Source organism: Durio zibethinus, chromosome 5, assembly GCF_047325235.1.
Source record: "Durio zibethinus cultivar Kanyao isolate XHJ-2024 chromosome 5, ASM4732523v1, whole genome shotgun sequence".
Classification (NCBI taxonomy): domain Eukaryota; kingdom Viridiplantae; phylum Streptophyta; class Magnoliopsida; order Malvales; family Malvaceae; genus Durio; species Durio zibethinus.
In genome coordinates, this window is record NC_143166.1 from 32,167,573 (window position 1) to 32,180,238 (window position 12,666).

Here is a 12,666-nt window from a genome sequence, read left to right on the forward strand (position 1 = left end):
TGAAATCAGAATCATTTTATATATATGATGAGAGTCTGTTAAAATATTATTATCTTATATGTAACAAATATATAATTTTTTATAATTTTATATTTAAATTAAATTTATATTCAAATTAAACATTTTTACTTATTATTAATAAATTTTAAATTAAATTCTTAACATTCTTCGAGTATGGAACAATAATATGAAAAATACAAAAATCACCAAAATCAATCAAAATAAGTACTACTAATCACGTAAGTTTAAAATAAAAAAGTTATCTACAATTAATTTACGTAGGGAGCTCGTTCTCGGATTTGTCAATCGAGAGAGGGTCTTTAACTGCAAGCTCGAATTGTTTCGGCTAAACGGCTCGTCGAAGCGAATCTCACACGTTGGATATCCTTAGCCTCGACGAGGATAAGAGAAGAATAGGAATGTAGTAGGATTGACTTTATCATTGTAACCAAATTGACGTAAACTTACGGACTTTTTCTATCTTCCTGCTAATACTTGTTTCTCTGAGAAGATGATTAAATGGCGACGCGTTTAAATGGTGGACCCAACTGAATAAGGATCTAGGATATTTTTGGTTGACTGTTTGAATAATTTGACTGACAGACGAATCGTGGCGGTTGATTTGGTGTGATTGGATTTGATCTTAAAATGAGAGTTGATTAGATGTTCGTGATTGGCAATGTAGAATGATCCAAAGGCGGGGGTGCCCTCCGGTTTTGCGCTTTTTGGGCTTTTTGGCCTTTCAAGTTGCGTCCCTTGTTTAGCTGGGTTATTCTAAATACATTCTTTCTTTTTTTTTTTTAACTTTTTAAAGTAAAATTATTTAATTATTTTTTTAATTTGTCTTTTTTTTTTATTGTCTAAACTTATAACGCTCAGGATTTGTTCTTTGGGGTTACGCCTTGCTTGGTTCATACAGCATGATTTCCGGTTTATATTAGATGGTATAATCCTATAATTCTATGGAAAAGTGAAGCTCCTATAAATCCTTTAGTTTTCAAGCTGAAGCAGTATCATCATCATTGATAGTTGTTAATCGGCTTAGCTTCAAGTGGCAAAACAAAAATGATTTGATAATTATTAAAAAAAAAAAAAGACTTGAAATTGTCTTGTGAAGTATTCCAGGTAGCAAACTATAGCTGAGTTAAGTTAATTTGATTTAAAAAAAGAAGGCAAGACAAATCTACATACAATTATAAATGTAGCCCATGGCCAAACATATTTTGCTGATGAAGAAACCAGTAGACAGGCATTAGAAAAGCTTGTTATTGGCCGGGAAAGAACCAGGAAAAAAATCAGGAATAGAACCAGTAATAGAATCACGCAGATCTGAGTACAGGCCATAGAGAGAATATTGGCGGAGGTTGTTCACTTCGTACCATGAATTCAGTGCTTCAAGGTTCTTGTCTGTCCCAGAAAATGCTAACTGTATGCCTAAGCTGCAGCCTGTAGGCCCGCATTTTGAGGTTGGTATTGCGCAGTCTTGTTTGTTGAGGCAAACAGCTGACTCCCCAGAACATGAATCACAACCAAAACTTTTCCAGTATAAATTTTGTAGGGTACCTTTTTGGAATTCAAGAACCTGTGGAACAACAAAATACAAGCTCCACATTGTGATCCCAGCAGAGCAAGTGAAGGGAGAAGAAATAAGCCAATGTTTAATGAGCATACCAAAGTGAAACTAGTTATGGTGTTTTTTTCATCAGCAACCATTACTGGGAATGACCTGGCTGCGTACTTCCTTCCTGCAAATGCCACCATGAATCCACCTGCTGCAAGCTGAAAAAATGTTCAAAATCAAATGTTTAGGTTTCAGAAAATTACCTTGATCAAACCACAGAGGCTTCTCCGGAATCTCCAGAATCATTTAATAAACCCCAAATTGCGTAATATTTGCTTTGCCAAGGGGATGGCTAAATCTTAAAGGCTATGGAGAAAGCACTAAAGATAAACAAAGATGGAATTTAGGATTCTGAAGATAAAACCCTAAGAAAAAAAAGCCTGAATTGAATGAGGGCATACGTAAAATTGTTCATAACATTATATGATTTTTGGAGGATTTCTACAAAATTAAAATTAGCTTATGAAATCCGATGGATGTTTGGCTGGAGTGGCAAAGACATCATGCTCTTCTCTAGATTGTTTGAATTCAAATTATAAAATAATTTTTTATAAATTTGTTAGGTTTGATATAAATAAATTTACTTAAATTAATCCGAAAAAATTATGTACCCAGTAAAGTTTAAATTCCTCTTAACGCTCAAAAAATAATTAGCCTATGAAAGGTAAATAAATGAAAATTTAAGTAATCAGTAATGGCTCAAACGTCATTGTCCAACATAATATAAATGCAGAACCATGAAAGAAACACCAAATATTACAATAAATATCAAACTATGGGCAAAACATCAACATGAAAAACTGTATGCTAAACATTAAATAATCTCTGTCACTCGACTTCATAGAAACCATATTAATTAGATGAAAAATATTGTCTGAATTGATGACAATCCGTGTCTATGGCAAAATATATAAAAGAAATTCATTTCTAGCAAATTATCAGAGGGTAAAAAATGAAGAAATTCAGAGGATTCAAAACTTACAGGAATGCTGCCATTGATGGTAAGAAGAGAAATCTCATCGACCTTTGGCCTAAAAACAGCTAGTTGGGCCATTTTACTAGCCAAGGCAAGGCGACTATCACAGGGAGAAAGCTGAACATTATCAAAGAAGAAAAATTCCTTCTTTGAAAATGCAAGACCAAAGGTAAATCCATCTGATTTCTGTACCTTGGTATCCTCACAAGGACTAAAAACACTATTCGTATCATCTGCAATTGCACCAATCATCATCCTCATCGTCATCATCACGACCACCATTTCTGTCACCATGATCGTTCTGATCCTCATGGTGGGCACACTTTCCTTCTCCAATTCTTCTCAGCTCTGCAAAGATTGTTAAAATCTTATGTTTTTGGTTTTGATACTCAATTAATCAAAATAGAAGAATTCATTGCTTTGTTTGGTGATGATTACAAAGAAAAATTACAAAAGCTCAATGCTAATACAAAATTCCAAAGGAATCATAACAATAATAAAATAAAGAAAAAGCAAAGAGAGAGAAGATAATATCAGACCAAATCTATATAAATTATAAACCAAACGTAGCATGAGAAAATACGAAGGCAAACAAAATTAAGGATCCAGAAATTATACAATTCAAGTTCCAGGTAATGAAGGAACCAACATTAAAATTTACAAAGAACCAAAGACCAAAAGCATACCAGAATGTCTGTATAAAACTGAATATTGTTCAAGGGAACTAAAGATGGTCTTAAAACTAATTGTAATAATTTCTTTTTTTTTTTTTTAATTTTTGTGAATGAGAAGGAAAAAGAGAGATGGGTGAAGGAAAAAGTTTTAATAGTAAAATGTGAAGCAAATGGGATGAGAAAATTCGGGGGATTTTGTTGATGTTCATGGGGAGAAGCCTAGGATGCGTCAAACGGTTATATCGGCAGGCCAAGTGGATCTTTGTCCCTGAAACGGTTACATGGAAGTTGGGATTGAAAATTAAATTTTAATTAATTAAACGTATATATATTTTGGAAAATTATCTATTTAGTAAAAAAAAAAAAAAAAAAAAAAACTCCTTTGGTTTAAGTTTTTAACCAGGTGAGACACATGCTTGAGTGCACGAAATCAGTTTATCCTGAAAAGAAAGAAATGGACAAGAAAATCAGTTGGTCCATGAATTATTTGAAAAGTGCTTCCTCACTTTTCTTATTCATTTTTGTCATTACCTTAAATTTTTCCGTCACGGCAAATTTAAATCCAACACAATCATATAATAAGAAAATGATACGAAAAAATATATAAAAGTAACAAAATTTAAAATTTTAATAAAAATTAAAAAATATTTATATTTATTTTGTTAATACAAATTATAACAAGATAATTTTTATATTTTACACTTATTTGATAACCAAAAAAAAAAAAAACATGAATACATGAATTGGTAAATACCATCAACTGAAGCAATCAAATCCATTTTTTTTCTTTGTATTTATTCCTTGATAAAACCAAAACAATTAAAGTTTCTTTCATAGCATCTATGTAGTTGGGTGGCTTAATTGTTAGAACGCTGTTAATAAATTTTTTAAAGAGATTTAAGTATTTGTTAATAAATGCAAAGGTTGCATGCTTTCTTATTAAACATTATATACGACACGTTGCCAGTCGCTTTCAATCCCATTTTAACATATCAACAAAGCTGTCGTTCTTCCATTTTTAGTGAACTTTTTGCATGAACCTCAAAAGAGTTACTGGGGAAGAACTATATATGGCATGCTGTTCTGAAATGGTCAGAGCACTCAAAAGATTAATTATTTCTATATCACCATATTATTCATTAAATTTTTACAGGCTAACTTGATGCGCATATAATTTCTGATACAACTTTTCGTTGGTCTGATGCTTGGGAAAACTTTCTTACATGAGGAAATAATTGAAACTGAAATGGAGAAGGACATAGCTAGAAATCAGAGAGAAAGGAATCTGTTTTAGCAATGTTTGAACACTCACCTCAGACCTCAATCCATTGGGACCCGTTCCCATTGATCTGATGTTAAGGGATATCAAGTTATCAACAGCTGTCACCTGACCCAAAAAAGATATCTAAACACTCTCACAAGTTAAGTGAACTGCAAAATTAGCAACCATTTTTGTGCAAACTCTCTTCTTTTAATTTTCTCCATCAACTTTCTCTCTGCAACTCTCTTGGTTATAGTACCCTTATCGTCAAGATGCAAAGCAGCTTGCAGTCAAAGAAGAAAAAGATGAAGAAGAGTTCAAGGGATATGGAAAGCAATCTTCCTGAACATGACAACCGACCTTGCTTCTACAAGATCATCCAAGTTAATCACAAAGCAAGCAATAGCTTGGTGATTCTTTCTGCCCTTTTTCTTTTCCTGATCATGCATGTTTTTATTAATATGAGCTGCTCTGCTATTTTATGATCAAATATGGTTTTATGATTTGTAGAACATTGAAGATATATAGATGTTCCTCCTTCATTAATAGCATGACATCTTAGTCTTAGGTTCAGTTCTACAAAGCTATGGTTTCCAGTCCATTGCTTGTTTTGATCTTCTCTCACTCAAATTTATTGCAGATAATCCCACCACATTTTGTTACTACTCATCTACCAAAAAGAATGCCCAGTGAAGCAGTTTTGAAGGGTCCTTCAGGCGATTGTTGGAACATTACTGTATGCCAGCAGAAGGGAAACACGATTATGCAACATGGTTGGCAGCAGTTTTACCAAGATCACTCCTTGGGAGACAATGAGTTCTTGCTTTTCAGGCACAATGGCAACATGTGTTTTGATGTACAAATTTTTTATAAAAGTGGATGCGAGAGGAAAATTGTTTCAATCACTCGGACACATCGAGACTCGATTGTAGAAATTAAGGAAGAAGAAATTGACTTTAGTAAGATCGGGGAGACGGAACCACAAGTTCAAACCAGTGGGAAAGGTAAGAGAAAATCAACAGCTGAAAAAAATTCACCCTCCTCTTCTAGGAAGCAGAGTCGACCTCCAGCAGCTAGAAAAAGTAAAGGAAATCTTAGTAAAGCGGCAGAAGATTTCACCTCCAAGTTCCCTCATTTCAAGCACTGCTTGACGAGGGCCAATGTGGAGAAACCTTTCCTACTGGTATAATGCTTCAACTCAAAAATTGATCCCTTTTGCAGTAAAGTTTAATTAAACGTGTCTTGCATCCGGAGATTAACTCAATTGATTTATGTAATCATAATTTAAAATTCAAATTTCAGCATTTACAATTTTTCTCTTATTTTCAGGCTGTGAAGTTATTTGTGTTAAAAAAAGTTTAAGCTTAGAGTTTGTCATTTCTGCAGGCTATCCCCTGTTCCTTTGTCAAGGCAAATCTTCCTCAAGCAAGAAGAGAATTCACCTTCAGCACTTCAAAACAGAAATCTTGGAAGGTGACTTACATATACAGTGAGATTAACAAGGTTTTCTCCAAAGGTTGGCGTGGATTTGCCATTGATAACAAGCTGAAGATGGGTGACAGTTGTGTTTTCGAACTTGTGGCACCTCAAAAAATGAGAGTCCATATTTTTCCACACTGAGAGAACAGTACGCAAGTCAAAACTAGTTGTACAAGTTTGATCAATCTCTACTGTGACTGAATTCTTTTAAGTTTATCTCTTTGATTCCCATGATTTTTAACTAATATGATTGGAATTTTGAACTGCTACAAAGCGTGGAATGTATGTTCAGGACATTGACCCAAATGATTAAAAAGAAAAGAAAAAAGAAATGAAATTTTGGGTTGATTTGAAAGAGCGGAAGTAAACAAAGATGAACGAAATATTTGATGGATGAGACTTGGAGCCCACTATTTTTAGCAGTAAATAAAAAAAGGTGGCTTCTACCATTTCTTCATTTTGCGGTGCATGTGATTCTGGGCATGGTCCCATGCACCCTGTCTTGCCACGTGTCCATAAACCTTGTCCTTGACGAATGGAATAAATAAAAGCATCCTCGTTAAGAGCATTGTTGAGATCACACTAGATCGACTCTCTTCGCTTTGCCTTTTGACTCAGTGCTCCCAATTCAACTCAGTCACCAAAACGAGTTCAACCAACCTCTCCGTTGATGCTTCTTATTAATCTCTTTAAATCTATAATGAATCTTTCTTTTTGACAATTTTTTTTTTTGTTTTTAAAAGCTTAATCTTTAACAACACTTTGTACAACTAGTATAACTTAAGCCTACCTTTTTCATCCTTAAGAGAAAAATGTGCTAAAAGAGTAATAAATTATTCAGTCATTGTCAAAACTTGGGATATCATTGAAGTGGCGTGGTATTATTATTAGCATTATTGATATTTTTTTATATTTGATGATGTGAGTTAGATTTAATAACTTTAAATATGATTTGATAATAGATTACAAAAATAATATGAAAATAATATAAAAATTAAAGAATATATGATAATAATTTTTTTTATTTTATTTTCACGAGTGATCTCATAATTAGAATTGAATTATACTTTAAAATGTTATAAAAGTGTGCTTGACTTTACATGTTGGTGAGTTGGAGGTTCAGAAAAAAAAAATGTATTACTACTAAAAAACAAGGGGGAATCTACCAAAAAAAAAAAAATTACAAATGGGGAAATTAGTGGGGCATACGGAGGGTGCCTGAGTTTTAAGCAGGTAGGAGATTAGAACTCAGTAAATGAGTGAGTGAGTCTACAATGTGATCAAAACTCGGTTCAACTTTTAGGTCAAGTTGAGTTTTTTTTTTTTTTTTTTTAAGGTTTAAACTTTAAGCCACTATTTGACTGGAAGAAAAAAACCAGTGGGGAGGTAGAAGAGGAACGGGAGCCCAGATCTGAAAGCTTTTTCTCTCTGTGTTGAGGCCTTTTTTTTTTTTTTTTTTTTTTTTCTCAATCTATCTTTCTATCACTAAGCACTCAACAATGTCTTATCATTGTAATCAGTGAGAGGGAGATATAAGTACATAAAGAGTAGAATCAGATAAATACATACATATACACACTTTGAAAACTCCGAAAAAAAAAATCAACTCTGGCTCAAACTCAACATCATTATTTGATCTGACTGTTTCTCCAAAATGCCACGCCCCTTTTTCCACAAGCTTATTCTCTCCACTACCCTTCAGGACAAGAAACTGGTATATACTAAAAACCCAAAGTCTCTCTCTTTCTCTTTCTTCGTCTTTTTCTTTTGTTATGCTTTTATCTGGTTTCTTATGTTTTTGTTGGCCTGAGAACAAAAGAAGTTTTTTTTTTTTTGGTAATTGAAATTTCAGGAAGAAGTTTTTTTTTTTTTTTGTGGAACAAAGTTTTAGTCTTGGAAAATTAGAGGATGATGGAAATTGGTTATGGGTTTTGTTTGTTATGTGTTTTTTCGCCTTTTGGGTTCGTGGGTTTCTTTTCTTTTTCCCTTTCTTTTGTAGTTTGAACTTTGAAGTGTGTTTTTGAGACTTGGAGAAGGAACTTGAATGTTTAGACCTGCTAGAGTGTGTTTGGTTGATGGAATTAGAGGAAGACTAGGGAGAACTGAAAAGTTAGTTTAACTTTTGGTAGCTCCTGTAATTTGTTTTTGTTCAAGTAATCCTAGAAGTTTGTCTGGCTACCGGATGAACTGGGTAGAGTAGAAGGAAATGGAAGAAACACAAGATCTCAATTTTCATGTAAAGTCTTTTTATGAGGCAGGTGGTATATTGAAGCTGTGGAGATACTTTTGAAATCAATTAAAGAAGCATGATATATTTTGCTTCATTTTAATAATTCTATTGAGATACCTGAGTGTGTTAGTATTATACTAGATGAAAGAAGTCTATTTTTCGAGGTTCAATTTTGCAGGAAATACTCTGTCTTGAAACAATTGAAACCAAATGGAGTGAAATGCTTGTTGCTGAATGGTTATTACTCTTTTTGCTCAAAATTTTCACTCTTTTAAAGTGGTGCGATGATTCATTTTAATGGATTTCTTTAAAAAAATAAAATAAAAGTCGAACGGTGTAATTTTAATAAATGTTTTATGTAACATTTTAGTTTACCTCCCATGATCTCTCTGCATGTGAGTGAAAGCTTATTAATTTTGACACTTCCACTGATCTACCGTGTTTTAAAGTTGGTATGCATTTGCTTTGATCTTCCTGTATGCATTGTTTAGCGTAAAAGGGGGGTGGGGAAGACACAGCAGGTATATATGACAGTAAAATAAAGTTCTATGTTTCCCAATGTTTCCCAGATTATGTTGGATTTAATAGAATACCTGGGGCTGATTCCCTCTTGTTTGTTCTTTTGGGGTAAAAAGATGCATGTTTCTAATACAATTGAAATCTACGAGAAGCAGAAAACTAGAAATGCAACAGGGTCTATATAGAATATTACACATTCTAGAAAGGATCCCATAGGACATGGCCGAATTATTTACATAACTTTCAGATAAAGAAATGAAATTGTAAAGGGTAATCTGTATTAATCTATATTTCACTCTTCATTCTTGGAGTGTATTACTTAGATTGGGAATCTGTTGACTGTCATCCATACTTTGCCATCTGTTTGTTTGACATTTCTCTTTGGGTTATTCTGCTAGTGAGTTGCATCAAATGGGCATCAAATGATGTGGCTAAGACGAAATGGTGCTTTATGAACTAGACAAGAAAGTTCATCTACAGTATATTTACTGAATTTAGATGTTAATCTTTTACCCTTTTTTTACTGTTTGGTCATTGGTAAAAGTATACATGGATTTGGTTTTTAATTATGATTATACTTATCATGTTTATGTGTGAAGATGTATATTCTTTTCTTTGAAATGATTCAAACTTCTAATTTTGGATGCTAGTATTATTTTAATTAAGAGGATGGAATAGTAGTTTTCTTCATCTGACATGAGGTTTTATGTCACAATGATATGAAAATTCATCTGCTAATCGTTCCATAAAACCATTTGAATCCCAATTTTATTATTTATCAGATAAATAAGCCTAACTTGATTTGCGGTGTCTGCAGAGGATCCCTGATAACTTTGTTGAGAAATTCAGGGATGAACTTTCTGTTGCTGCTGCTCTCACTGTTCCTGATGGTCATGTTTGGCGTGTAGGAATAAAGAAAGCTGACAACAAGGTTTGGTTTCAGGAGGGCTGGCAGGAATTTGTAGAGCGTTACTATATCCATGTTGGCTACTTTTTGGTTTTCAGATATGAAGGAAATTCTGCTTTCAGTGTTAGTATATTTAATTTGTACAACTCTGAAATAAACTATCAGACTAATGCTTTCGTTGGTACTCAATACAATCATGGAAAACAATATCCATTTGAAGAACTTGAAGATGATGAATGCATCTCTCCAGCACTGCAGAATTTGTTTGGTGGGTCTAAACTTAACAACTGCGTAAACTGGAGTGGTGAAGTCAACCTTCACACATCAAAGGGTGTGAACAATCAACCTATTCGAGGTATGGCTCTTTATTTAATGCATTTGAACTTGAAAAAATTCTGCTAATGAAGTGAAATTGCATTCTTCAGGAGCAGAGCTACCAAAACCGAAAAAGCCTGGTAGGAAAAAGCGGAAGTTTGATCCCAGTAAGTCTTCTTAACTAAGTTTTTTTTTTTTTGTTTTCTTGGCAGTGTGTAAGGAATTGGAATTTCTCATCAGTTGTCCAATGAAATGTAGATGAACAGGATTCATCTGCTGGACATGAAGATGATGTAGAAACACGCTTTAGATTTTATAAAAGTGCCTCTGCCAGAAAGAGAACTGTGACAGACGAAGAAAGAGAGAGGGCAATTAATGCAGCCAAAGCATTTGAGCCGACTAACCCTTTCTGCAGGGTTGTCTTGCGACCATCATATCTATACAGGGGATGTATTATGGTGAGCATTGAATATGATGTGCTGTACATGTCTTTTTGGTTTCACCCTATGGCACTCCTCAGTTTACATTTTGATTTTTTCTCTTGCAGTACTTACCATCGTGCTTTGCTGAGAATCATCTAAGTGGGGTTTCAGGATTCATTAAACTTCAGCTTCCTGATGGGAAACAGTGGCCTGTGCGATGTCTTTATAGAGCAGGCAGGGCTAAGTTCAGTCAGGGATGGTACGAATTTACATTGGAGAATAATTTGGGGGAAGGAGATGTCTGCGTCTTTGAGCTGCTCAGATCAAGGGAAATTGTGCTCAAAGTTACACTATTTCGTGTAATGGAAAGCGCGAGACTAATGCATCGGTCTCAATAAAATGCCAGCTGAGTTAAACCAGCTAGAGTATAGTAGCTGGAAATTTCAGGAATGTCAAAACTCTGTTAACTCACCCTTACATTTCAGGTGATGTGTAACTGATCTGGGTCCCTAAGAAATTTAGCTGCTGTGCCATTTTGATGTCCATAAGCTTTAATGGAACTGTTAGCTGCTTAGGAGAGTGGATATCAAAATTTTGTGCCATGACTAGGTATGTAAATAGATTCTCCAATGAAGTTGACGTTGAACTGGATTGGAAAAATGTGTCTTAGACTTGTCTGTTTGATTGGTTTCAATTTTTCATTCACTGCTTGGCTTGAATTCCTCTTGCTGCTTTCATCCTGCAGTCTTATAAATTGCTTCGACTTTTTCCTTTCTATTTTTTTTTCCTCCAGGTTTTGTCACTGATTTGCCGTACTGTAGTATCCAGGTTGCAAAGTGAAATCCAAAGTTATATTATTACACGAGCAAGAGTTGATTGCGGAAAAATCAATCAAAATAGCAATAATGACGTTGTGGGGTTTAAGTTCTCATCATTTTCAATTTTTGTAGAACAATTTTCAACTCATTTGACCCTTCTAGTCTTGATCACAACTGATCTGAAGAACATGTTGAAAAAACAAGAGTTAGCCCCTGCTCGCTCTTCTAATTTCTATAGGAATCACAACAGAAGAGAAATTACAGGTTTTGAAGGTCCAAGTTGAATTGTTAGACAAAATGTCATGAAAATCGTACGGAACTGCATGTCATGAGACACTATCTTCTGATGGTTTTTTCACCTTTAATTCTTTGTAAAACTGAGAACTCAAAGGAAGGAAAAATGTAAAAAAAAATCATCAAATCTCTATTTAGTTGATAGCAAGATTTTGCAGAAATGACTTCAAATTCAGTGGTTCATTTTCTTGGCATACTTATAGTCTTATGCCATGTTTCAACTCTACTTGTTTCATGACTCATGGGAAGATTAAAATCTAAAATGTGCAGAGCATCCAGTTGGATTTTGTACGTGTTTATGCCTAGACTCTCTCCTCTTTCCTTGTTAATGTCTTCTTTCTTTCTCTTTCTTTTCCCCTTTCGGGGCTATAGTCTATGCATTTACAGGAGGATAAGTTTGGGAGATGGTACAAGAAAAAGGAAAAATTTTATTGCATAGCATAGAAAGTATCAAAGAAGCGTAAAAATTCTTGATCAATGTCTGGTGGTCAAACAACTTCCAGCCACTCCAAAGTAAAAAATGACTCAGCCAGTGGGTCCATCTTCTACAAGTTTGTGTGGGTTGGGTGACTTGGGTCCTGTGGGATAAATGTTCTTTTTTTGTGTCTCTTTTGTGCCTTTTTAGTTGGCATAATTTGGGTACAGACTACAAACACGCTTTTGCTTCCTTTATTGTCTTATTTATATGGTATTGATCTCTTCAATTATTGGACTCCTAGTAATCCTTTTAAATTTCTTTTGGCCTTGAATATCTTGTGTATTTTCATTTCCTTTTGTCCATAATGGGTGTATCTTTCCTCTTTATTTTATATTTTGGCCTTGGACCCCTACATGGCATGGGATTTTTCCTTTATTTTTTTTTTCTGCAGAAATCTGTTCTTTGGGTTCTGTCCATCAATAGTTTCTTATTTAAGTAATGCAAGTGGCTTGCAAGTTGTGATTATTGTAATTCCCCATTGATTCAATTGTCATCAATGACTGTTACAAGCATTATATGGCTCAAACTATATCTTTCCCAAATATGGGCACCTCCTCATAAACTAGGACAAGTCTTGGCACTTTTTTTTTTTCAGCTGCAATATTCCAACAATAAAAACATTTTGTGTGGTTTCTTCAGCAATAAAACTGAATGATGAACCAATAATATGAT

General features: G+C 34.1%; 3 protein-coding genes across 4 annotated transcripts; 2 read left to right on the forward strand and 1 right to left on the reverse strand.

Moving 5' to 3' along the window:
- Positions 1-1,104: 1,104 nt before the first annotated feature.
- On the reverse strand, positions 1,105-2,936 carry LOC111281661 (uncharacterized). Its single transcript, XM_022869333.2, has 3 exons — positions 2,604-2,936; positions 1,672-1,779; positions 1,105-1,582 (listed from the first exon to the last, which is right to left on the reverse strand). The coding sequence occupies exons 1-3, from the start codon at positions 2,907-2,909 to the stop codon at positions 1,253-1,255; spliced, it is 744 nt and encodes a 247-aa protein (XP_022725068.2). The 5' UTR covers positions 2,910-2,936; the 3' UTR covers positions 1,105-1,252.
- Positions 2,937-4,578: 1,642 nt separating this feature from the next.
- On the forward strand, positions 4,579-6,433 carry LOC111281662 (B3 domain-containing protein At5g18000-like). Its single transcript, XM_089761514.1, has 2 exons — positions 4,579-5,715; positions 5,919-6,433. Exons 1-2 carry the CDS (start codon positions 5,119-5,121, stop codon positions 6,150-6,152), a joined length of 831 nt encoding a protein of 276 aa, XP_089617640.1. The 5' UTR covers positions 4,579-5,118; the 3' UTR covers positions 6,153-6,433.
- Positions 6,434-7,223: 790 nt separating this feature from the next.
- LOC111283030 (B3 domain-containing transcription factor VRN1-like) lies at positions 7,224-11,123 on the forward strand. Of its 2 annotated transcripts, none has more exons than XM_022871381.2 (5): positions 7,224-7,725; positions 9,578-10,022; positions 10,075-10,149; positions 10,241-10,440; positions 10,530-11,123. In XM_022871381.2, exons 1-5 carry the CDS (start codon positions 7,666-7,668, stop codon positions 10,800-10,802), a joined length of 1,053 nt encoding a protein of 350 aa, XP_022727116.2. In that variant the 5' UTR covers positions 7,224-7,665; the 3' UTR covers positions 10,803-11,123. The 2 variants fall into 2 exon arrangements, with proteins under 2 accessions (XP_022727116.2, XP_022727117.2); XM_022871382.2 differs by having other exon boundaries at positions 7,359-7,725; positions 10,093-10,149.
- Positions 11,124-12,666: the final 1,543 nt, after the last annotated feature.

Coding starts and splice junctions, on each gene's coding strand:
- LOC111281662 (XM_089761514.1), top strand. CDS start 5,119: ATGGTTTCCAGTCCATTGCTTGTTTTGATCTTCTCTCACTCAAATTTA. Junction 5,716..5,918: donor TGGAGAAACCTTTCCTACTG/GTATAATGCTTC, acceptor TCATTTCTGCAG/GCTATCCCCTGTTCCTTTGT.
- LOC111283030 (XM_022871381.2), top strand. CDS start 7,666: ATGCCACGCCCCTTTTTCCACAAGCTTATTCTCTCCACTACCCTTCAG. Junction 10,150..10,240: donor AAAGCGGAAGTTTGATCCCA/GTAAGTCTTCTT, acceptor AATGAAATGTAG/ATGAACAGGATTCATCTGCT. Junction 10,441..10,529: donor TATACAGGGGATGTATTATG/GTGAGCATTGAA, acceptor TTTCTCTTGCAG/TACTTACCATCGTGCTTTGC.
- LOC111281661 (XM_022869333.2), bottom strand. CDS start 2,909: ATGAGGATCAGAACGATCATGGTGACAGAAATGGTGGTCGTGATGATG. Junction 1,780..2,603: donor CCATCAATGGCAGCATTCCT/GTAAGTTTTGAA, acceptor ACATTTTTTCAG/CTTGCAGCAGGTGGATTCAT. Junction 1,583..1,671: donor CCATAACTAGTTTCACTTTG/GTATGCTCATTA, acceptor GTTGTTCCACAG/GTTCTTGAATTCCAAAAAGG.